The 24656-nt window shown below is 52.4% G+C and overlaps 4 protein-coding genes across 15 annotated transcripts in view; 2 read left to right on the forward strand and 2 right to left on the reverse strand.

Moving 5' to 3' along the window:
* PRRT1 (proline rich transmembrane protein 1) overlaps positions 1-3430 on the reverse strand; it is a 4220-nt gene extending 790 nt beyond the window's left edge. Inside the window, exons 1-5 of the mRNA XM_077760876.1 lie at positions 3351-3430; positions 3024-3111; positions 1871-2047; positions 602-821; positions 462-494 (exon numbers count right to left, since the gene is read on the reverse strand). Of these exons, the coding sequence (XP_077617002.1) occupies positions 462-494; positions 602-821; positions 1871-2047; positions 3024-3111; positions 3351-3430 (598 nt within the window). The remainder of the gene's footprint in view (positions 1-461; positions 495-601; positions 822-1870; positions 2048-3023; positions 3112-3350) is intronic.
* A 155-nt stretch (positions 3431-3585) lies between these two features.
* On the forward strand, positions 3586-11590 carry PPT2 (palmitoyl-protein thioesterase 2). Of its 7 annotated transcripts, none has more exons than XM_077760951.1 (10): positions 3596-3690; positions 4243-4293; positions 4610-4822; positions 5068-5221; positions 5682-5777; positions 5866-5973; positions 6755-6838; positions 6959-7043; positions 10563-10617; positions 10795-11590. In XM_077760951.1, exons 3-10 carry the CDS (start codon positions 4640-4642, stop codon positions 10936-10938), a joined length of 909 nt encoding a protein of 302 aa, XP_077617077.1. In that variant the 5' UTR covers positions 3596-3690; positions 4243-4293; positions 4610-4639; the 3' UTR covers positions 10939-11590. The 7 variants fall into 7 exon arrangements, with proteins under 7 accessions (XP_077617072.1, XP_077617077.1, XP_077617075.1 ...); XM_077760949.1 differs by having other exon boundaries at positions 4632-4822; XM_077760948.1 differs by having other exon boundaries at positions 3622-3690; positions 4010-4293; positions 4632-4822.
* A 93-nt stretch (positions 11591-11683) lies between these two features.
* On the forward strand, positions 11684-15162 carry EGFL8 (EGF like domain multiple 8). 2 transcript variants are annotated; one of them, XM_077760953.1, is made up of 9 exons: positions 11684-12571; positions 13072-13198; positions 13410-13532; positions 13632-13741; positions 13840-13935; positions 14043-14213; positions 14287-14366; positions 14447-14600; positions 14843-15162. In XM_077760953.1, exons 2-9 carry the CDS (start codon positions 13098-13100, stop codon positions 14926-14928), a joined length of 921 nt encoding a protein of 306 aa, XP_077617079.1. In that variant the 5' UTR covers positions 11684-12571; positions 13072-13097; the 3' UTR covers positions 14929-15162. The 2 variants fall into 2 exon arrangements, with proteins under 2 accessions (XP_077617079.1, XP_077617080.1); XM_077760954.1 differs by lacking the exon at positions 11684-12571 and having other exon boundaries at positions 12967-13198.
* On the reverse strand, positions 15156-24235 carry AGPAT1 (1-acylglycerol-3-phosphate O-acyltransferase 1). Of its 5 annotated transcripts, XM_077760956.1 has the most exons (8): positions 22416-22668; positions 19903-20016; positions 18134-18342; positions 17780-17913; positions 17353-17528; positions 17121-17216; positions 16923-16995; positions 15156-16396 (listed from the first exon to the last, which is right to left on the reverse strand). In XM_077760956.1, the coding sequence occupies exons 3-8, from the start codon at positions 18331-18333 to the stop codon at positions 16212-16214; spliced, it is 864 nt and encodes a 287-aa protein (XP_077617082.1). In that variant the 5' UTR covers positions 18334-18342; positions 19903-20016; positions 22416-22668; the 3' UTR covers positions 15156-16211. The 5 variants fall into 5 exon arrangements, with proteins under 5 accessions (XP_077617082.1, XP_077617085.1, XP_077617081.1 ...); XM_077760959.1 differs by lacking the exons at positions 19903-20016; positions 22416-22668 and adding an exon at positions 24211-24235; XM_077760955.1 differs by lacking the exon at positions 19903-20016 and having other exon boundaries at positions 22416-22667.
* Between the last annotated feature and the right edge of the window lie 421 nt (positions 24236-24656).

Consider the following 24656-nt stretch of genomic DNA (forward strand, 5'->3'; position numbering starts at 1 on the left):
GGGAGAGAATGTCATTCAGATCCTCTCTGAGCTCACCAACATTGTGTCTGGCACAATGGTTTTTAAAGCACAGTTCTTACACGTTGCTTCTCAAAGAAACTTATTATCCACGACACTTCCAGGACACCCAAAAATTTCACGTAGGTTCCTCTTCCCTCTTCATTGCTGTCATTAACCCTATATTCTTGGCAGTCTCCACACTCCCTGTCCCAAGGTATGGCTGCACCAGTGCTGCCCTGGCCTCGCTTCAGACCTTGTTTCTTCTCTCCAGATATCTGCCTGACCTTCCCTACTCAGTCAGTTACAGGTTTACTCTTCCTTATCCTCCTCGGTTTCCAGGTTTCATTTCTCCTCCCCCTCTCTCCAGGCTGTTTCCTTCTTTCAAACCTCCTCTGGACTTCTAGGCTTGTTCCCCCTCTCTGACCCCAACAGACTGCCAGACGAACTCCCCTTTCCCCCCAACATTCCCAACCCGTCTCTAGTCCCTCCTCTCTCTAGGCCTTGTCCTGGGAACGCTGCCTGGTCCTGGGCCCTGCTTCTCTATCTCACCAGCACCCCCTGTGTCCCTACCCCTTCCTCCCAGGCCCCATCCGCCCTGTACTCACCGTTCCCACTGGGTAGACCGGCACGTAGGCAGTGCAGGGCTGCAGCTGTAACGGGTAGCCGGGAGCCACATAGCCCCCCAGTGGCAGAGTGCCTACTGCCCCCGTGTGCGTGGGCACTACGAAGCCAGGAGCCTGGGCCGTATGAGAGGGCGCCGGCGGGGGCGGGGCGGCGGCTGCCGGCGGCGGCGGGGGCAGTGGGCCCTCGAAGCGAGTCTCCTGCAGGTAAGGGTCGGGTGGCATGCGGGGCAAGGTAGCGCAACCGGGTGGGGGCGCCCCGGCGGCAGGGCCGGGCGGGGCGTGGTGTGGCGGTCGCGGCAGAGTGGCNATTATAGGGTGGTGGAGAGGTGTGAGGGACTGAGTCTGAGAGGCCTGGGGACAGTGAGCACAGGAGAGGGTTTGGGGAGAGAGTGAAGACAGGCAGAGAAGAGATAAGGAAGGGGGTAGGGAGAGACACAGAGGGCCAGGGATGAAGAAAGAGAATGGGAGAGACGGAGGAGATGGGTGAGAAACCATCTCTTGGTCTTCAGGCAGGAAAGGGGTTGTATCTAGGCCATCTGTCCACCTCCCTTCTTTCTTTCAATCTAGTTTGGAAGTGGAAACCTTCCTCTGCTATCTCCCTCTTCAGCAACAGTGCCCAAGGCTTTCACCTGCACACCCAAGCTATGGCTGCCTTGGGCTTGCCCATCTGAGCTAGTCCTGTGTGTACACATGTGTAGACATGCAAAACTGTGTTAACATGTGCATATTCAACAGTTGTATAAACACATGAGGGATGACATATTTCACTCTGTCTTCTTGCACTGGGGAGGGGTGCCCTAGACTCTCTGGAAATCTCAGCACCTCTTTTAGGGCAGATGAAGGGTCTTCTGGATTTTACTCTACTGACAACCTCCATCTCATCATGTCTTTATATTTCCTCACTGAATGTCTCCATGTGAGCCAGTGTCATCTGTCCATCTGTCACTCCCGATGATGCTATCCCTGCAGTACCTGGCTGATGCTAAGCCACTCTTGTACTTCCCTCACCCTTTCAACCTGTCCCCTTTCCATGTTGTTGGCAAGGGGACAAGGCTGAGATTGGAAGAAAAGGAAGGGGTGGGAGATATAGAAAGAGAAGGGGATGGGGCGGTTGAGAGCTGGACTGAAAGGGAATGAAATAGAAGCCCCCCCCCCCAACGGAGGGGTGAGGGAGGGGGGGTTGGGGCCAAGGATGGCGGGAGAGTCTGGAGATGGTGGAAAGGGCAGGAGGTTTTGTTGTTGTTTACCTGACTTTTCCGATGACATGCCTGTGGTCTTGCTGGGACAGAGTGTCTGCAGCGCGAGTCGGGGTCCCTGGCTGGCGTCGGAGTCTCGGTGTGCGGATTGCGCAGCCGGCAGCAGCACAGAGATGGAGAGATGAAGACAGCGGCGGGGGGCGGAGGGAGAGCAGGGAAGGGGGGGAGCTTAAAGGGGCCGAGTAGAGGGAGGGGGAGAGTTTCCGAGGTACCCTCACTAGGTCTCGCCTCCTCTCACCCCGGCATTCAAGCCCCTAGTTTGGGCTCTCTTGGAGTTGTCATGGAAACAGGGAGGCAAGCAAGACCAGGCAAGATGGGTGCGACTAAGGGAAGGAAGGAGGGAGGGAGAACTCTCTAGAGTCTTCCCCTCCAAGACAGGCTATAGTGATTATACTGTGGGAGGAAGTGAGCAGGTGCTCAGTGGATTCAATACCCCAGTCCCCACTGGATCTGGTTCACCCTAGTCCGGTGTCCCCCTCCCCAGCTTCCCTCAGAGTCCCTGCAAGTTCTCAGGGCCTTCTCCCAAATGCTGGGCCCTAATTGCCCCGACTTGAGGAAAGATAACTGTGTGAGAGAGAACTGCAGAGTTGAGACCTGCGATGCCTTGAAAGAGTTCCCAGGGCTATAGCCAGGGAGAACTGCAGGTAAAGGGGGGGGGGGGCTTGGGTCTAGAGTATTCCCAGGAGAGTTGAACCTACGGTTGGGGGATTCAGGGTGAGAGAAGGACAGAGGAAGTGTGGGGGATGCAGAGACACCTCTTCCTCCAGGGTGAAGTTGCTGAGCACTTTGGGGGGAGGGGATGGATCGGCTAATTTCTGGTAGCTAATTTTGGGAATACATGCTCTTTTCCCCCATTTGATTATTGGGCTTCTTAGAGTTCCTGGGCCCTTCAGTATTCAGATCCACTTTTTAAAATCCCACCCATCCACCCACCACCACCTCTGCCAAGACGCAACACCACCTCCTGAGTCGACAGGAGTGCGAAGTTCAGGGTACAGCAGTAATTGCAGTCTTTTATTTGTTCATTGTATCTTGGGAGCACGCATAGGGGAGGGGAGATGAAGACAGGCAGTCTACCGAGATTTACAGGAGTTGGGCTTTTTGCAAAAACACAGTCAGGGAATCATTATTAACCCTCCCCTACCTCCACATTCGGATTAGTATTCTCCAACCCCCACCCGAGGCAGTCGCCCTCCCGGGCTGTGTCCTTGCCCTCCGCGTCCAAGTGGAGCCTACGGAGCTCCAGACATTTAGGCCACGGCCCCAAACTGGTTGTTCCGGTTTCCAAGGCGTCTACATGAGCCCCTGATCCCCTACTGCCACCCATCCTCACACTGCACAACTTGGGCACAAATTGGTTTTATTGAGAGACTTTAAGACCGGCAAAGACCTTGTGAACAGGAGGGATTCAGACAAGCTTCGATATCCTTTACTCAAGGGATATGTCTTTAAATACTAAGCAAAAGCCCACCTAGGTATCGGGTAGGGGTCAAGGCGGAGTTGCGGGACGCCTGGAGCTCGGAAGTCTGGAAGGGGCTCGAAGATCTGCATCGGGAGCCGCACACAGGAACTCCCGGCTAAGGGCCGATTGTGGGGGTCTCTCAGGTTGAAAGACTGGTGGAAACCACGCACGCGTGAGTCAGCGTTGCCCCAGGGGCCCTCCGCCCCTTGGAGGTGGGTCGTATACCGGGAGCGGAGTAGAGTAGGCCAGGAGAAACTGGGCCAGGCTGCACTTTTAGCTCGAGGGGCCTCGAGGACTCTTCGCGTCTCTGGAGACAAGGGCACTACAACGCACTTCATAATGAAGAGTTGTAAGACGCTGACCTGGGGCGGGCCGGCCGGCGGGCGGGTAGGGGTGGGGAGGGGTCCGCTGGGGTTGGCTTCAGCCCAGATCCGGCGGCGCGACACGAAATGCGGAGGACTGCCTTTCCCCAGCGCCCTCCTCCACCCCGCTTCCCTCCCGGGGAAAAGGGAAGTTCACGTTCCGCAGCGGAGCCGGACGCCCGAATTGGGAAGTAGGGCGAATCAAGGCCAGGAAATCGGACCCTGGTGTCTCTGGTGCAGCAGGGCCTGAATTGGCCTTCTCATGATTCCCAGGATTTGTTTGCTGCTTCTTCCTCTCCCCACCAGTCTAAAATGGATCGCTCTGCCGATATCCTCCCCCGCTCCCGGAATGCGGTGGAATGTTCCATTGCCCCTCCGGTCTTGGGCCTGCGTTACAGGGGACGCTGGCACGGTTGCCAGGGAAAGCCCCGGACGTGACGGCGAAGCGCGACCCCTAGCAGCCTCCCCTCTCCCATCCGTCATTCCCCTGCGCGAGCTCTCTTCACACTCTCCCCCTCCCCCAACCTCGCGGGTTCCAGTCTAGGGAGAAGTAAACAGCAGGCGGAGCCAGGCTCACGGACCTAGGCCAGGTGGGAGCTTGCATTCTCCAGGAGCCTGCGCTGCTGCTCACGGGTCTTTTTTGCAAAACCCAGGGTCGTGCATGGCTGGGGTGATGCATTAGGAAGATCCTGGGCCTAGGGAAAGAGTCCCCGTAGGGTTGGGGGCGGGGTTTCGGGTGCGCGTCCGTGCGTCAATGTGTAGGGGTGTGTGTTTCCCCACAACCTTGAAGTAAGTTAAAAGTAGGCTATTTTGTGACCCGGACCTAGTGTGATTACGGGCAGGGAGGGGAATCTTGATGCCAAGCGTCTGCATCGAGGGGAGGGTGTGCTGTCCTCTCTCTCACAGGCCCTCATCGCCCCCTTCTCAGGCGGGAGCATGCTGGGGCTCAGGGGGCTGCGGCGCCCCCCGGCGGGGATCCTGCTCCTGTTGCCGTTCCTGCCGCTGCTGCTGCCCGCAGCCCCCGCGCCCCATTGCGCTCCCTACAAGCCGGTCATCGTGGTGCACGGGCTTTTTGACAGCTCGTACAGCTTCCGCCACCTGCTGGAATACATCAACGAGGTCTGGTAGGGGACACCCGGTTGTGGGGCGTTGGAGGCGTCTGTAGTGGCTGGGGAAAGAGAAATGGGGAACTGAAAGCTGCCCTTCTGGGCCTGCTCAGTTCCCGGAGGAGCTCGTGTTGGCGTTGGGAGATCGGGGGATCTGATTCTAGCAGGGCACAATTAGGCATGTGGACACTGCCCAGGGGGCGGTGTGGAGGGGCTTCAGAGTCCATCCCCTGTTGCAGCATTGCCCCCTTCCCACAGACACACCCCGGGACTGTGGTGACAGTGCTCGATCTCTTCGATGGGAGAGAGAGCTTGCGACCCTTGTGGGAACAGGTGCAAGGGTTCGGAGAGGCTGTGGCCCCCATCATGGCAAAGGCCCCTCAAGGGGTGCATCTCATCTGCTACTCGCAGGGTAGGAGCCCTCCCCCTCCCAACTCCTAAGCCCTCGGTGAGGCTTGATCTTTGTCTGAGGGACACTTCCTAGTGTCCCCCTTTCTGAACCACGTTCTTCCAGCCAGAGCCCTGGTACCTGAGCCCTACTTTTCTGACTTCCTCAGCACTTGGGTCTTATCTCTGTGTCCCGAGTGGGAGGGAGGCTCCCTGCACTGCTGTACCTTTTTGCCATTACGCATGGTTCTTGGACATAAGGGATAATGGGGCAGTAAAAAGCACCCTACAGTTAGAGTCAGAAGACCCAGGATCTAATCTGGCTCTGTCACTTACATGACATATATAGCCTTTTGCCACAGGGTGTGCCCGCTTTCACTGGGCCTCAGTCTCCTCATGTACATGGTGGTTGTGGGGGGCCGAGTGGGGAGGCTGTTGGCCTGGCTGTCCCTAAGTCCCTGTCCAATGTGGTGTTCTGCCTCCAGGGGGCCTAGTGTGCCGGGCACTGCTCTCTGTCATGGATGAGCACAATGTGGATTCTTTCATCTCTCTCTCCTCTCCGCAAATGGGACAGTATGGAGGTGAGTGGGGATGGTGAGGTCCAAAGAGGGGCCTGAGTTTTGAGGACACAAGGTTTGGGGCCACTTGATACTGCTGTTCTCTTGCCAGATACAGACTATTTGAAGTGGCTCTTCCCAACCTCCATGAGGTCTAACCTCTATCGGATCTGCTATAGTCCCTGGGGCCAGGAATTCTCCATCTGCAACTACTGGCACGGTGAGTAGAGGATGCCAAATTGAGCTCCATGGAGAGAGCTGCATGGAGGGTAGGGCCTGCTGCTCCCACCTGTACCATAACCCCCAGCAGTGATGACGAAGAGGACTTATGTGTAATGAGCACTTATTATGTAAACAGTCGCTGTTCAGAATGCTTTACATGTGTTTACCTTATGGCCTCAGAGTATAGTCTGGTGCAGGGATCAGCAAACTTTTTCTTTAAAGGGTCAGATAATACATATTTTTGGTTTTGCAGGCCATATAGTCTCTGTCACAAATACAGTTCTGCCACAATAGTGTGAAAGCAGCCATACGCCATTTGTAAATGCATGTATCTGTGTTCTAGTAGAACTTTATTTATACAGGCAAGCAGTGGGCTGGATTTGGTCCATGGTCCATAGTTTGCAAACGCCTAGTGTAGTTTTTAAGATCGTGGATGCTGGGTCCAGACTATTTGTGTTTGAAGCCTGACCCTGTTAGACAACTTACTTAACCTTACTGTGCCTGTTTTCCTTATCTGTAAAATAATAATATAGTATATACCCTATAGGTGGTTGTGAAGATTGAATAAATTAGTGAATATAATGGACTTTGAACAGTATTTGGCATAGTAAGTGCCGGAGAGAGGTGTTTGGTATCATGTTTACAATTATTATTGTTGTTGTTACTATTATATTGCTGTTTACCTTATCTATTATTGTAGTCTTCTGATTGTTTTTCCAGCCTCTGGTCTTGTCTCTTTCCCCTGCTTCTCTATCTTTCTAACTGTTGTTTGTACCTAGACCCCCACCATGATGACTTGTACCTCAATGCCAGCAGCTTCCTGGCCCTGATCAATGGGGAAAGAGATCATCCCAATGCCACGGGTGAGACCCCAGGCTCCTGGCTGGGTCCCGTTTTCTGCTTCTCTGACCCCCTCTGTTTCCCTCTCCAATCTGGCCTGACCCCTGTGGCTGACTTCAAGCTCTTTTCTTCCCACCCTTCAGCATGGAGGAAGAACTTTCTTCGTGTGGGCCGCTTGGTGCTGATTGGAGGCCCTGATGATGGTGTTATTACTCCCTGGCAGTCCAGGTAATAAGGGACTGTGTGGCCTGAAAATTGGCTAAGGATACCCCCTAATCCCCAACAATTTATCTCATGCCTGAAACTGGTCTGTACCTCCCACTGGTCAGTTAATGCTCCCATCTTCCATATGTCCTGTCACTCACAAACAAAACCTGAGTCATTCCTCAACTCCTTGTATCTAGCCAGTCAGACTCTACTTCCTCTCCATCCCTAAACCCCTGCTTTGTAAAAACTTTTAATTTTGAAATAATTACAGATTCATAGGAAGTTGCAAAGATAGAAAGGGCCTGCATATGTATCTTTTGCCCGGTTCCCCCAATGATTGCATCCTATGTAACTGCAGCACAGTATCAAAACCAGGAAATTGTCATTGGTAGGAGGTATATGTATAATTCCATGCCATTTTATGTTTCCTACCACCTCTCTTATTTTTTATTTATTTATTTATTTTTAAATTTTTTCTTAATGTTTTTATTTATTTCTAGGAGAGAGAGAGACAGCGTGAACAGGGGAGGGTCAGAGAGAGAGGGAGTCACAGACTGAAACAGGCTCCAGGCTCTGAGCCGGCAGTCAGCACAGAGCCCGACGCGGGGCTCGAACCCACGAACCGCGAGATCATGACCTAAGCGAAAGTCGGACGCCCAACCGACTAAGCCACCCAGGCGCCCCCTACCACCTCTTTTATATACCTGGACTTCTGTAATAGCCTCCAGCCTCATCCCCTCCATCCTGTTCCTCAGGAAAATCCATGGCTCCATCATGCTACGTGTGGGCCTCTGTTGCAGCTCATCATGAGTGATCTGAAATGTCACCTAAGCTAACATTTGTCATTCAACAAATAGTTATTGAGCACTGTCTATATGCGCAGGCACTGTTCTGGGCCACTGGGATGCAGCAGTAAATGAAAGAGAAATCCCCGCTCTTCAGTAGCTTAAGTTCTAGTGTGGGAGACAGAAAATAAATGTAAATATGTATGTCAGGTGGTGATGAGACAAAGTAGGGGAAGGGATTAGAGGGTGACTGGAACGTATGTCAGATAATGGCCAGATAAGTCCTGGAAGACTTGTCATTGGAGTAGAAACTCAAGGACGTGAGGGAAGGAGCCGTGCAACAATCTGGGGGGAGGAGGGACGACACAGGGAAAAGGAGTAGCACCTACAAAGGTCCTGGGGCTGTTATGAGGAATAAGGAGGCCAGTGTGGCTAGAGTGCAGGGACCTGGGGAGAGGATGGGAGAGGAGATGAAAGAGGTAGCAGGGAGCAAGTAATATTGACTGACCCTTTGTAGGACAAAGTAAGGCCCTTGATTTTTTTTTTTTTCCTAAAATATACAGAACATAAAATTTACCATTTTAAGTGTGCAGTGCAGTGGCATGAAGCACATTGGCATTCTTGTGTAAACATCACCACCATATATCTTCAGAATTTTTTTTTCTTCCCAAACTCAAACTCCATAGCCATTAAACAATAACTCCCCATCCCTGCCTCCCCCCAGCTCCTGGCAACCATGTCCCTTGATTTTTTATTTTGAGTGAGATGGAAAGGCATTGGAGGGTTTTAAGTGAAGGAGTCATGTTCTTTATAATAGTAAGGGATGGGATTTATTCTCTCATTTTACATCTACGACCCTCTGAAGATTTTTTTTTTTAATGTTTTATTTATTTCTGAGAGAGAGAGAGAGAGAAAGACAGCCAGCATGAGCATGGGAGAGTCAGAGAGAGAGGGAGATACAGAATCTGAAACAGGCTCCAGGCTCTGAGCTGGCTGTCAGCACAGAGCCCGATGCAGGGCTCGAACCCACAAACCATGAGATCATGACCTGAGCTGAAGTCGGACGCTTAACTGACCGAGCCACCCAGGCGCCCCAACCCTCTGAAGATTGTAATAGCTCACAATTATATAGCACCTTTTATGTCCCAAGGCACAATTCTAAGTACTTTTCAAATAAATCTCCTTTAATCCTCATTTGACATATAAGAAAACAGGGTTCATGGAGGTGCCTGACTTCGGCTCAGGTCATGATCTCGCAGTTCGTGGGTTCGAGCCCCACGTCGGGCTCTGTGCTGACAGCTAGCTCAGAGCCTGGAGCCTGTTTCAGATTCTGTGTCTCCCTCTCTCTATGACCCTCCCCTGCTCATGCTGTCTCTCTCAGAAATAAATAAAACATTTAAAAAAATTTTTTTTAATTTAAAAAAATAAAAAAAAATAAAACAGGGTTCATGGTAATTACTATTATCCTCACTTAACATATAAAGAAACTTAGGTGCAAGGAGCTTAAATAACTTGTCTCCATTCATAGAGTTAGTAACTGGTGAAGTCAGACTATCTAGCTTAACCAGGGTGTTTCACTTCCTCTCTGAAAAGGAAGTATTCTTATATAGGACAAAGAGGATAAGTAATATGCTCAGCCACATACATTTGGGAGTGTGTGGCAGAGCTGCAGTTCAGATCCAGGTCTGTGTGCCCATACTGCTCTCCTATACCTGATGAAACCCAGCCCCTCCATATGGCCTTCAGGCCTCCAACCCAGCTCCCCCATGTGCCCAGCGGTGCCTCACCTCTGTACCTTTGCTCTTGCTCTTCCATTTGCTGGGGGAACAGCCTTCCTCAGTGGGGAGTACCTCACTGAGAAGCCTTTGCTGATGCCCTAAAACTAGAGGTGTGTGTCTTTTTTTGTTCCCATGGCCCCTTGGACTTGACACTATTAGTGTTTGTTGTTCATGGCCAGCGCCCACTCACTGCCCATGCCAGTTAACTGTTACTTTAAAAATTTTTAAGACTTTTTTTAATTTTGAAATAATTTCATAAGTTGCTAAAGTTATTATAAAACAATCTTGTGTACTCTTCACCTAAATTTTCTAAACGTTAATGTTTTACCGAGTTTACGTCCACATCCATTCTACCCTCAGGGTATAGGTGTGTTTGGGAACCATTTGAGAGTAGGTTGTAGACATGATGTCTCTTTACTCCTAAAACTTCAGTATGTCAGTGTCTGTTCTGTGTATACGGGACATTCTTTACATATCCACAATATAATTGTCAAAGTCAGGAAATTAACATCAACAGGATACCCTATAGACCTTATTCAAATATTTTCCAGTTGTCCTCATAGGGAAAAAAAAAAACCAGTGCAAGATCCAACCTGGGATCATGTGTTGCATTTACTTGTCATGCCTCTTTAGTCTTTTTTTTTTTTTCTGGAATACTTCCTCAGTCTTTGTCCATTACATTGATATTTTTGAAGTCTATGGTCCATCTTTTTTGTAGAATGTCCCTCAGTTGGGTTTGTTGGCTGTTTCCTCATGATTAGATTCAGGTTTGCGTTTTTGATGGGACTCTGCAGAAGCAATGCTGTAGCCTCTGTGTCACCTTGTGAGGTACATGAAATCCAGTTGAGTATTTTGTGTGTCTTCCTTGCTGCCTATTTCCCAATAGGCCATGGGTTCCTGAAGTCCCCTAACCTATCTTGATTGATTTTCTCCAGCTCTCCTGATAACCTCCTCCCCTGCCCACCTTCTCTTTGTAGCTTCTTTGGTTTCTATGATGCAAATGAGACGGTCTTGGAGATGGAGGAGCAACCGGTGAGCCCCCTGGGATTACTTCCCTTTTCTTCTGGCACGCCCCACCTCAGTCTGTAGCCCTCCCTGCCACTGACCATTTGAGCTGAAGGGTTCACCCTGTGGGGAGGGGACCTGGGATACCAGCAGGAACTCACTTTGTTTCTTTCTTTCTTCTGTGACTCTTTGTTCACCTTGAAGGTTTATCTGCGGGATTCTTTTGGGTTGAAGACTCTATTGGCTCGGGGAGCCATAGTGAGGTGTCCAATGGCTGGGATCTCCCACACGGCCTGGCACTCCAACCGTACCCTTTATGAGACCTGCATTGAACCTTGGCTCTCCTGAGATGTCCTCAGGGATCCCCCAGGAACTCCCCAGCCCAGAGACCAAGTGGTGGCCTTGGAAAGCAGATGTCAGGCTCCGGTGTGCCTGCAACCACCCCACACTGCCCCCACCAACCAGGGCTCCCAGGACCCCCTTCCTGTGCTCCTCTGTAAATGACAAATCCTGGTCTCTACCACCTCGTGTTTGGGGTTTGCTCTGTGCTGTCTCTCTCCCAAGGCTGAGGTTGGGGAGAAACCAGGTTTTTAACTTGTGGCTGCTGCTGCTGCTGCTGCTCCTCCTCTTCTGTCTCTGGCAATATAGGAGAACCCAACCCCTACCCACTACAGGGGTCTCCTTCTAGGCCACTCAGGACATTTTTAGCTTCTGTTCTCCCCATGTTACCTTTTCCTCAGCCCTCCCAACTCCCAGGAAGGACTACCCAGGAGAGTGGGGTTCTGAGGCTCCCCTATGGGGACAGTTCCGTTCTTGAAGTGTCAGTGTTGGGGAATATCTATGGCCTGTGAGGCCCATCTCAGGTTTGGGGATCCCCCAGTCCCTATGTTCAGTGTTGGGGTTCCCCCTGGGAGCCTAGTTTGAGGCCCCAGCCCCTCTTTTAGCTACCATTGAATGGGTGTTAACCCTGTATTTATGGAAATAAAATTCCATTTCCTCAGTGTGGTTTGGCTCATTTCCAGTTGAGGGGGACCTGGCTCCCCAAGGAGGGTGGGGATGGAGAGCCTGAGGTCTGGGTGCCCGGATGCCTGGTCTGGGGTGGGACCCCCTTGGTGTTTCCGCTCTCTAAATGCCCATTCTGTGTGGGTTCCTGATTCTCTGTGGGTTCTTTCCTGCAGAGGACAATTATCTTCCTGTCCCAGCCTAAGCTTGGGGGGCTGAGCCCAGGGCTTTAGTGGTTTGTGCCCCAGCCTCATGGGTGGAATGCGCCTGCCACCCCCAGGCTAGACAAGGGGGCTAAGGGTCAGGGTGGGCATTTGTTGCACCCCTTTTCGACCTTTGTAGGCCAGAGTTGGGTGAGGGGCTGGACAATGAGCCTCCTCTTCCTTGAAAGAAGGAATTTTGGTGGAGACAATAGGGCCCTGTCTGCTCTGGCATGGGGGGTGGTGGCTGACTCAACTCTGCCCCCACCCCCAGGCCCTAACAAATGTCATCATCAAATGGGGGCAATTCCCCCTTAGTGCCCTGGGCTGCCCACCCCTCCTTCTCCCTTTGTGACGACCTGCCCTCCTTTCTTTCCTCATCTAATCTTGCCTCTTCTCCCATGACCTCTCCCTGCTTTCAGTTCTCCCCTAGTCTGTGTTGGGTTGAGGCGTGTGGCAAGAGCCACACACTGGTGGTGTTAGAGAGCCAGTAGCCTCTGCTGATTTGGGGAGTCCAGAAATAAGGGGCCTCGGAGAGTTGGGAATTTACTTCTTGGGGCCCCTTTGCTGGGGTGGTGGTGAAGGTAGTGCGACTTAGACCCCAGGGAGCAGATCTGGCAGGAGCTATGAAGGAGGCTTGTGGGAGGGGGCAGGGATGGGAGGATTCTGTCTGGCCCAGCCCCTCCTCTCCTTTCCAGCCTGCCCAACCCGCCCACCAGTCTGAGCTGCTGCTGCTGAGGCTGGTCTGCTGGAAGTCTCCGGGAGAGAGGGAAAGACAGGTGGGGAGACAGTGTCAATGGGGAATGAGCCTTAGAGTGAGTGTGAGTTGGGGAGTGTTGTAGGAGTGAGGGTGTGGGTGTGTGGGGTAGTAGGAATGTGTTTAAGGTGCAGTTTCCAGGTATATGGGTTTGTGTGCAGGGTGTGAGGGGGTGTAATGGCGAATATGTGAGGCTTTGAAGGTAGAAACATTTAGAAGAGGGCTTGTTAGAGACAGGAAGGTCATGGGGGCAGAGAGTTAACTGTGTGTGTGTAGAGAAGGTGGAGGGAGTGTGTTGGGGTGTGCACTCGCATGATGCATGCTTGGACCATGATGTGCTGGATGAAGGGGTTGTGTTAAATGGACATGCAGGTGTAGACAGTCCTGGTGGCTAGTGCAAATTTGTGTAAGTGATTGTGCTAACTCCCTTAGAGGGCACTAGCAGACTGCTTTTGGAGGGGCTGGAGCTGGAGAAGTTACAGGAGAGGGGAAGGGCCTCCATTAACCTCTTCTTGCCTGCAGCCTGCAGTTTGGAGTCAAGGAGAATCATGGGGTCCAGGGATGAGCTGTGCACTCTCTTAGGCGGACTCTCATTCCTCCTGCTACTGATGTCAGTCCAGGGGGACAAGGGTGGATCCCTCAAGGAGAGGTGATGACAGGGGGCAGGTCCAGGGGTGAGGTCATCAGAAAACCTGCTGGGGGTGGGACGTCAACAGGTGGCAAAACCATGAAGTTTAGAATGGGGGTGAGGCTGTCACCTCCAGGGAGGGAGGGGCCTCAGTCGAGCCTTATGGGGAAATGGGCCTGACACCCCCGCCCAGGTGACTGAATGTCTCTCACCTTCTCTGGCATGGGTACAGCCAGGGGGTCTGCTCCAAGCAGATGCTGGTGGTCCCCCTCCATTACAACGAGTCCTATAGCCAACCAGTGTATAAGCCCTACTTGACCATGTGTGATGGAAGACGCATCTGCAGCACCTACAGGTGAGGGATGGGGAGCCTAGACTCTAGAGCCTTTCAAGAACTTCAAGAACCCAGACCAAAACCCATAAACCAACGTTCAGAGCCGGGCCTATGTTCTAGGACAACATACCGCGTGGCGTGGAGGGAGGTGAGGAGGGAGGTGCCACAGACCCACGTCGTGTGCTGCCAGGGCTGGAAGAAGCGGCATCCAGGGGCGCTCACCTGCGATGGTGAGGCTGGGTCTTCCCAGGCCTGGGGACAGGGCGCCCCGCAGGGCTCGGGAGGCGGGCAGTGGGTCTGGTTTCGAACCACCCTTCTATGCCCACAGCCATTTGCGCCAAGCCCTGTCAGAACCGAGGTGTCTGCGTTAAGCCAGAGCAATGCGAGTGTGCCCCAGGCTGGGGTGGGAAGCACTGTCACGTGGGTGAGTCAACTCACCCTGCACCCCCATCCACTGGCACCAGGACCTTATACCTTTGGGGTGCCAGCTCTCCACCACCCTTCAGCCCCCATCTTCTCTCCCATAACTAGACGTGGATGAATGTAGGACAGGCGTTGCCCTCTGCTCGCACCGTTGCCTCAATACGGCAGGCAGCTTCACCTGTGACTGTCCCCAAGGCCTGGTGCTGGGCCTGGATGGGCGCACCTGTGCAGAGGGTGCCCCAGAGCCCCCAACCAGTGCCAGCATCCTCAGTGTGGCAGGTGAGTGGGAGCATGGGTGGCAGTGAGGGCTTGCACTCAACTGGGCAGTGGGTCACACCCTCTTTTGTCCCAGTTCGGGAAGCAGAACAAGATGACCACACCCTGAGGCAGGAGATTTGGAAACTTCGTGGGCGCCTGGATCGGCTGGAGCAGGTGAATGTTGGTGATTGAGTCCAACCCCTCCTGCAGGGTATGCTCCACCCCCAACACTCTGAGTGTCTCTTCCTTTGTAGTGGGCGGGTCAAGCCGGGGCCTGGGTCCGAGCCATGCTGCCCATGCCACCTGAAGAACTACAGCCAGAACAGGTGGCAGAGCTATGGGGCCGTAGCGACAGGATTGAGTCTCTCAGTGATCAAGTGCTGCTGCTGGAGGAGAGGCTAGGTGCCTGTAAGTCCTCATGCCCCTCTCTGCTTGAATCCCCAGCCCCAAGAGCTGCTCCCAGCTCTCCCAGACGCCCTTCCCTGGTTCACTTTTCCCAAACCCTTCCCCAACACTCAGTCTCCCCATACTGTCTCCCTTCTTCTGGTACCCTGTCCAGTAGTTGCACTTATTGCTGGGTGAGAGTCTCTCCAGTGCCCACGCAGCCCCAGAAGTCCACAGCCAATGTTTCTGCCTCCTTCCTTCACCAGGCTCCTGTGAGGACAACAGCCTGGGCCCAGGCCTCAATCTCAATCGGCGGCCGATAAGGAACCTCTCCAGAGCCCCTGCTCGCTAATTTATAGAGAAACTGGCCCCACTAATCCTCTGGGATTGGCCAGCTGGGGAAGTGCAGATAAGGTTATCTGTCACTAAGGAGCAATGAGCGATGGAAACTTCGAGAGCCGAAGGAAGGGGGAAAGATGGGTGCCTTGGGCCCACCCCTGAGTCTTCTGGCTGGGGCAGGTTGCCTAGGTGAGAACCACTTCAACGCCTTAACAAATGCAGCCAGAAAGTGCCCAGATCTCTCTCTCTCTCTCAATCTTTATTCTCGGTTTCTTGCTGTTATCCAGATAATTAATAAAAACCACACAAAACTGGGTCCCACCCTCTCCTTTTGCTCCCAGCGCACCTTCCCAGTTGTGAGCACAGGTGGTGGAGGCAAGAATGGCTAATGCCACGGGGAGGAAATAAAAACTGGCTCAGAGAGGGGAAGCCTCAAAAGAAAGAGAAATAAATTAAAAGCCCTCCCATCCCCTCCAGCCAGGGTTCAGTTCCTTTCCCCAACTCCCCAGGGAGCAGAAGTGAGTGCAGCACCTAATGTCTGCCTCTTCCCCTTGTGTCTGGTTAGAATGGTACAGCAGGGCTGCAGGGGACTGGGTTGGGGCCAGGACCACTGAAGAACTGTACCACAGGGATAGGGGGAAGCAGAAATGTGGAGACCAAACTGGCATCTAGGAGTATGCTCACCCCTGGGCACCTGGGTATGGGCAGGATGAGACCTCGGAGTGAGAAGAGTCCAGCCTCCACTGACAGGAGGCTCCAATGGGAGGGAGGGTAAGGGTGCTGAGGAGTGTTCCCAGGATAAGCCAGGAATGTTCCAGGCATTGCTTCCAGCCACAGTGTGAGGAGTCCTCACAAATGGATAAGTCCACTGAATCCATGGACTTGTGGTAGGGTATTGTTCCACAGAATGGATGAGTTCACTGGCCAATGTGGAGTGGAGAGGGAGAGAAGATCACAAAGGAAGAGGGTCCAGAGGGTCCACTGGGGAGAGGATGATGTGTTCCCACCCTTGTGTAGATGAGCCACTGAAGATGAGGGGGAGGCAACCGTCCCAAAGACAAGATGGCACAGGAGGTGGGTAGGGGTGAGTGGAGACTGCACCGAGGCAAGACAGTCCATGGGGGGAACTGGGAAGGGGCAAGGAGCGGTGCTATATCCACATTCACTTCAGAAGTTGAAGATTCCAAAGAGGAGAACAGTGGGGAGAGGAAAAACAAGGAAGTGGGCTTGGCCCTGCTTCAGGGCCCACTGGGCTGGTAGGTGTGGAAGGATGAAGGGGGTAGATGGGAAGGGAGGTCAGAGCCGGGCCTCGCCCACCCCTCCAGATTTCTTCAGATAGTCACCACCGCCCCGGCCATCAGTGGAGATTTCCCGGAAAACGGTGAGCATGGAGTGCCGGACTCTGTCAGCCAGGGCTGGGACGTCATCTGGTGTCAGCCCTTCTGTGGGCACTGGGGGCAGCACCCGTACCTGACATCGCCCTGGGAGGGGGTGAGCACCATCATGGCCTGTCTACCTAGGCCTTTGCCCACAGGCAGGGCCCAGTTCCTGAGCTCTCCTGCTACTCCCTCTGGGACCTTTCGGCTCTCTTCTCCCTACCCTGGACAATTGCCCCTCAGCTTGCCAGCTGCTACCTGTTTTAAGGCCCTCCTGCACAAAGCTTTCCCCACATCCCAGTCCGGACACCTCCTTAGCACCCCTTCCAGCCCCCATCATCTAGGATTAGCTTTCACTGTCAAGTGTTATTACAGCTTTGCACACATAGGCCTTATCTTTCCCACTGGGCAGTAACGGCCCCTCATAGGGGGACCAAGTGTTACCCATGTAGCAGGGTACGGTACAGTGGGCACTTAATATTTATTGGCTGGTGTGGGGTCACATTGGATGATCCTTCGGATATCTCAGTTCTGATACTGACCAATCCTCCTGCCTCGTGGGGATGTCTACCCTCTCTCTACCACGGCCTTTCTGGCCACCCCTAGCCCCAGATCTACTCAGAGCCCTCACCCGAAGTGAAGCGACGCTCCTTCTTGCAATAGAAGTCTTGATAGGAGGACATGACTATGGGGACAATGGGAACCTGGGGAAAGGGAAAAGCAAACAGCCCACAGTTCCCTTCCAAGGTCCCCATGACAAGCCGCTGCCAAGAAAGAAAGGGATGGCGGAAGCTGGGGGCTCAACAGCAGAAGGGGAAATAGTAATTACCTGGGCCTGTACTGCAAGGTGGAAGGCGCCACGTTTGAAGGGCAGCATGGAGCCATTGTGGTTTCGCGTGCCCTCAGGGAAAACCCAGACCCGCACCTGGGGAAGATAGAGGGTCAAGAAGACATACACAGAGGGGTCAGAAAATGGTCATGACGCTGTAATGGACCTTTGAGGGTCGCTGCCCCTGATCTACTCCACAATGCTGCAACCCCCTTTTCCACAGGGGACTCACGTCCTGGGTGAGCAGGGTCTGGGCAACTTCAGACATGACACTGATGGCATCCCCAGTGCGCTTCCGGTCGATGAAGATGACTCCTGCCAGCCAGCAGGCCAGTCCAGCAGAGCCAGCCCACAGCAGCTCACGCTTGGCAATGGGCACACAGCGACCTGGCAGTACCTCCATCATCCCTAAGGCAAAGGTCGGGTGGGTGATGGGTGAAGATCATGGTGGAGGTAAAGTGTCAATGGGAAGTGGGCCATCACCCACACTCCTAAGGATGGAGATGGAAGGCAGGGAGTGGGAAATCCTGAGGAAGATGGGGGGAAAGGGGGAAGGAAGCAACATCCAGACAAAGGGGAGTTGCGAACCCCTAGGGGAGGAGATTCTGGGGAAAGAGGAAGGGCATGGCTAGGGGAGGTGTGCCTACGAGGGGTCTCACCAAGCAGGTCGAGTGAGCTCTGGTGGTTGGAGACCACGACGTAGGGCTGTGAGGGAGGGAAGTGGTGGGCTCCACGCACCTCCACTCGGATCCCATACAGGTATTTGATGTGGAGCAGCATCAGACGCAAGATCCTGTGGGGTCACAGCAAGGGGTTCCAGTAGGACCCACTGACGTCCATCTGCATGTCTCCCCTCCCCTCCCCCTACTGCCTTTCTGAGCATCTTTGCAGTCCTCTCCCCTTCCTTGTCCCTGGGCTCTTTCCTTCTTCCTTACACACCCCACATCCTCCCTATCCACTACTCACTTCTCACTCTTAGATTCTCTCATCACCCAAAACCCCCTGGGCCTCACTTCATGTTCTCAACGTTGCGTCCTCGCACAGCACACACAGGGATGGCGAGCACAGCCAGGAAGAGGATCCAACCATTGTAGAAGGCCATCTTGAAGAAGTATTTGGCACTGGGGCTGCAGAACCACAGGGTGGGCAGCAGGAAGAGCAGCAACAGGAAGATGAGCAGCAGCACAGGCCATACCCCCGGCCACAACTCCATTCTGGCCACCTGCAGGGGACAGGGCAAGGGACAGTGGGCCTCGTTCCTGGAGAGGAATGGGACGAGCAAGGCCTAGAAGACACGGTTTGGGGAGCAAGGAGGACAAGGGCCAGAGACACAGGATGGGGTCAGGGCTCCCACCATGACCTGACCAGAAAGCCTCTCTAGGATGGGGGTGGTGGGGATAGGAGCTCGGGACTGCTCTCCCACTCCTCTCCCAGAAGGCTCCAGAAATATTCACAAAGACAAGAGATATGAGACATGGACACCCACAACGCACAGATATGTGGTAATAGAGCAGCAATAAGACTAGCAAACACTTGTAGCTGTTAAGGGTCTTAGGATGACCTATACCTGACTGTCTAATATGGTAGCCACCAGCCACATATGGCTACTGAGCACTGGAAATGTGGCCTAGTTTGAACTAAGTTGTCCTGGAAGTGTAAAATATGGATCAGATTTCAAAGGCTGAAGGAAAAACAGAATGTTAAAATATTCCATTAATATTCTTTTGTATTCTGAAATCTTAACCTTTTGGAATACTGAGTTCAATAGGATATATTATTAAAATTAATTTCAGGGGCACCTGGGTGGCTCAGTCGGTTAAGTGTCTGACCTCAGCTCAGGTCATAATCTCGCTGTTAGTGGGTTTGAGCCCCGCATCAGGCTCTGTGCTGACAGCTAGCTCAGAGCCTGGAGCCTGTCTTCTGATTCTGTGTCTCCCTTTCTCTCTTGACCCTCCCCTGCTCACGCTGTCTCTATCTCTCAAAAATAAATTTAAAAATTTTAAAAATAAAATTAATTTCACCTTGTTACTTTTTATCTTCCAGAAAATTAAAAATTACACCGTGGCTAGTATTATATTTCTGTTGGATTAGAGTTGATCTATAGACTATATTAAACCCTTAAATATGAACCACGTAAATTACACTTTTAGGAGATAGGCCCAGAGAGGTTAAAGAACTTACCTGTGGTGACACGGCTCCTAAGAGGCACTTCCTAGTTTAAACCTAGGCAGCTTGTGCTCCTAACCACAGTTACGGTGCTGCCAGTATGTATGCACATAGGTGAACACACAGCACACAGCAAATACAGTGAAAGGCACAAAACACCCACAGACATTCTTAAGGGCAGACTGGCAAGAATAAAGGCTCTGTCACTAATGCAAACACAGACAGTCATACAAAGATTGACCCACTCACACACACACACACACACACACACACACACTTACAATCACATCCAGTAACAGATAAAGGAAGGTAAATGCATAACTAGAAAAATCTCCCTCTACCAAGGTATCTACCCTCTCCCCTCCTTCCCATTTCCAGATAAACCCATGGACATACCAGGAGTTGCTACATCTATCAATCCTGCCTCTACAGGCAGGCAAACAAACTCTTATGCCTCCTTTCCCTTACAGGGACACTGGAGGTGACCTGGTCAGGCAGGTATAACACGGAAGCCCTGACCAAATGAAAAAAAGAGGTGAGAGAGTAAAAGACCACACCACCAATCCTGGGAAAGGAAAGAGTTCAGGAGGAAGAGGTGCAGGCACACAGAACCTACCTTTTAGGTTCTTCCTCCTTCCTCCACTCTGTCCCACTGCTGGGGGCAGGGTCACAAGTCACAGAAAGGTTTTCAGGCAAACACCTGTCACTCCCAGCAAGGCTACAGGCACTCCTTTCCAAAGACAGGAAGGTCTGTGCTCAAAGGTAGGCCCACTGCCAATCAGTGAACGTTAAGGGGCAATAGAGGAAACAGGAGACTCCGCCAACTCTAAAGCTATAGGCTTTGAGCTGCTCTATCCCACAGCCCCTGTTAAGTCTGGACTAGCATTTCTCCTCTGGGCTATTTGCAACAGGCTCCTAAATCTCCTCCTCCAACTCATCATCTACATGGCAACCACAGAGATTTTTCTGTAACACAAATCTGAGCATTTCTCTGTCTACTAAGAGGCCCTTTTGACAAGCTGACTTCTGCTTACATCTTCGGCCACATCCCCAGAAGAGCCCTTTTTGCTCCAAATTGATTTACTTCAGTCCGTCAATAATAGACACACCATGATCTTTCATGTTTCTGTGCTGTGAACAGGCTGTTCCCTTTGGCCGGAATGCCCTTCCGCCTTTCACTTGCCTGACGCAGCTCAGCGTCACACTTTGGAAGTCTTCTTGAAACCGTCCTGGCCTGAGTTCTCATTACACTTTTATCTTGATCACTGGTTCTCAGAGTGTAGAAATTTATATTCTTGGACCTCAGCCCAGATCTCCTGAATCAAATTCTGGGCCTTAGGCCCAAGAATAGGTATCTTAACTCCCCTCAAGTGAGGGACAGCCCTCCAAGTGCGTCTGATGTGCACATAAGTTTGAGAACCGCTGATCTTGACACCACAGTGTACATAACTGCTCACTAGCATTTTTGTTTCCTTCTCCAGGCTGTAAGCAGCCTGAGGGCAGGAACTCTGTCATTTCCCCAATACCCAGAACAGACGGAGGAAGAGAGGGTGCTCAACAAACATGTGCCGAACAGATTATAAGGCTGTATACACAGCCTGTCATAACTAGTGACAGAGCCAATCATGAATCAGATAGCTACACTCTTGAGGACTATTAACTATGAAAAGAAAAATCACCAAGAAAGCAATGATCACAACAAGCCTAACAGTAACCTACTGTGAATATGCACATATGCTATATGGTGGCACTGAAGGGAGGGCAACAACAATCAAGATGGTATATCCCATCTCACACAAAAGAGAAACATACAGAATGGGGATTAACATGCCACCCGGGAAAGATGCTGCTGTCATCAAATACATGCCAACAGTGCAAAAAGAGTGGGGGACAGATAATGTGCACAGCAAGGCGGACTCTGTGGCATGCATTGAGCTCCATGAACACAGACTGTACACAGCCACTAGAGAGATAATGTATGTGCAAAGACGTAGACCAGGAAGGTCAGCAAGGTAAGGCATATTGGGGATGGTTTTCTGGGGACATGGAGGCCCAGTTACCTTTCTAATATGTGACATTAAGTGACCCACTCCAGAGTAGAAATGTCCAAAGATTTATAAGCACTATGAAGTGCCATCTGGGTTAATATGCATATGACTCACAAAATATAGTGTCAATAAAATTATGAAATAAATAGTATGTGTAACCAGAAGCACACATGCTGTGGTCATGTCACATCAGCATATCATGCAAAGGAGCATGCGTATGTGCGGTGTAAACCGTAACTGGGAAAACACATGCAGCAAACAGGCCAATCCGATCACATCACGAGTGTGCACTAGTGAACTAAACCACAGGATACCACACATGAAGACTATCGCGTACGATAGGATCATGAACATAACATACAAACCAAAACAAGGTATAATTTTTACACCCAAAAGTAAACATGCAAAAAGCATAAAATGTGCAAGAAACATGAAAGCACATAATAGATGCAATATATAAAAAACTCACACATTTGAACAATATCAAGACTGGACATGAGATATGGACATAAGATACGAGAATGGGCAATTCTGAAGGAAAATAACACATCATCTCTCCACAGTCCATGGATAGCACAGGGAGAAGCTAGCCGCACATAAGCCATTAAACATGTCAAAGGCACACAGATTCAGTGTAGAAAACATGGCCCCCCACAAAGCATCTGTGTGTCAGTAGAATCTAGCCCAGTGTGGATGCCCACTGAGAAAGGTCCTGTGCCTAGATGGAAACAGAGGTGTCTGAGAGGGCATTCCTAGGAAGCAAATTCTGCTGGGGGAAGGAGGGCAATAAACCGCCTTCTCCCGGCCACAACCCCTCAAGAGTCATGTGGGGCCAAAGGGCAGGAAAAGGAATTGGGGAAGGTGTCGGGAATTCCCTCAAGACTCTGTCCACACCCCCATCTCAAATTCTCAGGGTCTCCTCCGTGTCTCTTCCATCCTTCCTCCCTCTCAGGTCCCCTCTCCTTTCCCCAACAACCCTCTCCCCAGTCCCCCTCCCAGACCCAATCTCTCCCCCATCCCCTCCTCCAAGTCCCTCTCGGCACCCTCCTCCCGCCTCCTCCCATCCCATTCCCGCCCCCACCTCAGTGGGGTGGGGGGCCCGGGGGGCTGGCCCCCTCCCCAGCCAGGCTGCGGCAGCGGTGGTGGCGGGTGGCTGTGTCTCTGCCTCGGTCGGGGTGTCGGTGCCAAGGGGGCGACAGGATTTGGGGGTGTCCTAGCCCCGGCCGATGGAGGGGAGGTGAGAGTGGGAGGCTGGGCCCATTGCGGTAGGAATGGTGGGGGGGCTGTCCCCCCAGCTCCCTCCCTCCCTCCCTTCCTGCTGTCTCTCTGAGGGCTGGGGCTGCTGTTGCCGCTATCCCCCCCCACCCCTCCCCAACGCCTGCGGGTTTCCGGGGCTGGCCAGGAAGTAGGGGGCGGTGATGGGCGGCCTGTTTTGCCAATCGACTCCCAGGGACCCAGGCATCTTCTCTCCGCATCGACCTGTCGCCTCTTGGTAGCTCCGCCCCTCGAGAGCTCCGCGGGGCTCTGCCTCCGTCTCTGGCCTTCTCTGGCTCCAGCTGCACCCTTTTTTCCTCCAATTCCCTTTCAGCACACACGGCTTGTGTCCCTTGGTGTTGTATTCCTTCCTTTGCCCATTCCTTCTTCATCAGGTCTCCTCTTCCTGGAAATTTCACTGGGTTTCTTCCTTTCTCCTTAACTCCCTTATGTGTTGTTTATTCCCTCCAACTCTTCTCCAAAAACCTCTTTCCTGTCCCCCATCCAATTCCAGATATTTTCAAGCACCTACTAAATGCGAAGCACGGAATTCTTCACCTGTCTTCTCTCCAGGGCCTCGTCTCATCTCACCTGACCCTCCAGCTCTCTACCAGTTCTCTTTGACCTTTGCTCCCCCCACCCCTTCCAGCAGCCCAGCTCCCTCTAGACTCCTCTCTGGTCTTTAAAGAGAAGGGATACTTCCTCTCAGGCGCTCTTCCTGCCCGTCCTCCCATGCCCTTTATTTAACTTCAGTACTTTTCTACTTCCTTCCTATCAGTCTCCCCTAGTCACTGAAGCGGTGTGAGACAGCTTCCCTCCCCAACACAGAGTCTTGGTGCATCTTTTCTTCCAATGGAAGCTGCGCATTAGGGTTGCTTTTTAAAAATGAATGCTAGATTACTCTGGGATGAGGATGCCTCCTTAATTTTGTAGTCCTGTATCTGTTCCCTCTCCAGCCCTTGATCTCCCCTTCCCCCTACTTCCACTATCCCTTTACCAGGCTCATCCATCACTCCTCTCCTGGTTTCCACGTCCCAATAACTTCTTTCCTATACCTTTACAGGCCTCCTGTACTTTCACCTCCCCAGCCCTCCTCTAGGGAACGCCCAACTTCTCACCTTTCCTCACTTGAGTCACGTGGGACCTTTTATCTGGGTGTTGCTGTACTGCCCTCAGCCTGTGTCTTTCTCTGCCAGACACACCTTCGCCCTGCTTGAATTTACTCGCCCTGAGGTAGAGGATGTAAAGAACACGGGTAGCGGGAGGACTGTTACCTAGCTCCGCTCCTTGGGCCACAGTGAGGATCACTGTAGAAAAGACCCCCAACTCGTACAAAATGCCCAAGCTTTGAAGCGGCTTGCTCAAGTCCCAGGGGTCCAACCCAGGAGGAAGACCCTAGTTCTGCGGGACACATTATAGGACGGAAGGGGCGGGCCTAACCTCATTCCGCCGCGGGTCGCCTGAAAAGGGGCGGGTCTTGCCTCCTAGGTACCCACTCACAAAGGGGTGGAACGAGGCCTTTTCTGCTTTTAAGGTTTAAAACGGAGTCGAGATTAACTCTGTCATACTGTGTCACATTAAAAAGGTGTGGGCCTTTAGTTCTGTTCTGCTCTGTAAATCACCTAGGGAGGAGCGGGACGAGTCCTCCGGCCGAGGGAGATGGGTTAACACCAGCTCTGCAGATCGATGCTCGCACCGTCCAAACGTCGAGCTGATCCCAGTTCTGCTCCCTTCTTCACTAAAAGGGAGGGGCAAAGCCAAGTTCTGCCCTCTACGTCACCGAAGGAGGCCGGAGCCATTTTGAACCTTGAGACCCTAGTATTTGCTCTCTTGCCAAGCTCTTCGCCGTCTTTTCCGACCTCGGCCAATCAGAGGTGAAAGATACGGCCCAATCAGCCTGGGTACAGCCGAAGGCCCCGGATGAGGCCGAGCCAAGGCCTTTGAACCTCAAACCTCGCCAATCGTAGAGCAGTCACCATGGCGACAAGATAGAGGTGAAGGGGAGGGACCAGAGAAGGCTTAACCTTCACAGGATTGGCCCGTCCCTTCCCGCCGCCTGAAACGCATG

This window comes from Crocuta crocuta, unplaced genomic scaffold (genome assembly GCF_008692635.1).
Source record: "Crocuta crocuta isolate KB4526 unplaced genomic scaffold, BGI_CrCroc_1.0 scaffold762, whole genome shotgun sequence".
In the NCBI taxonomy this organism is placed as follows: Eukaryota; Metazoa; Chordata; class Mammalia; order Carnivora; family Hyaenidae; genus Crocuta; species Crocuta crocuta.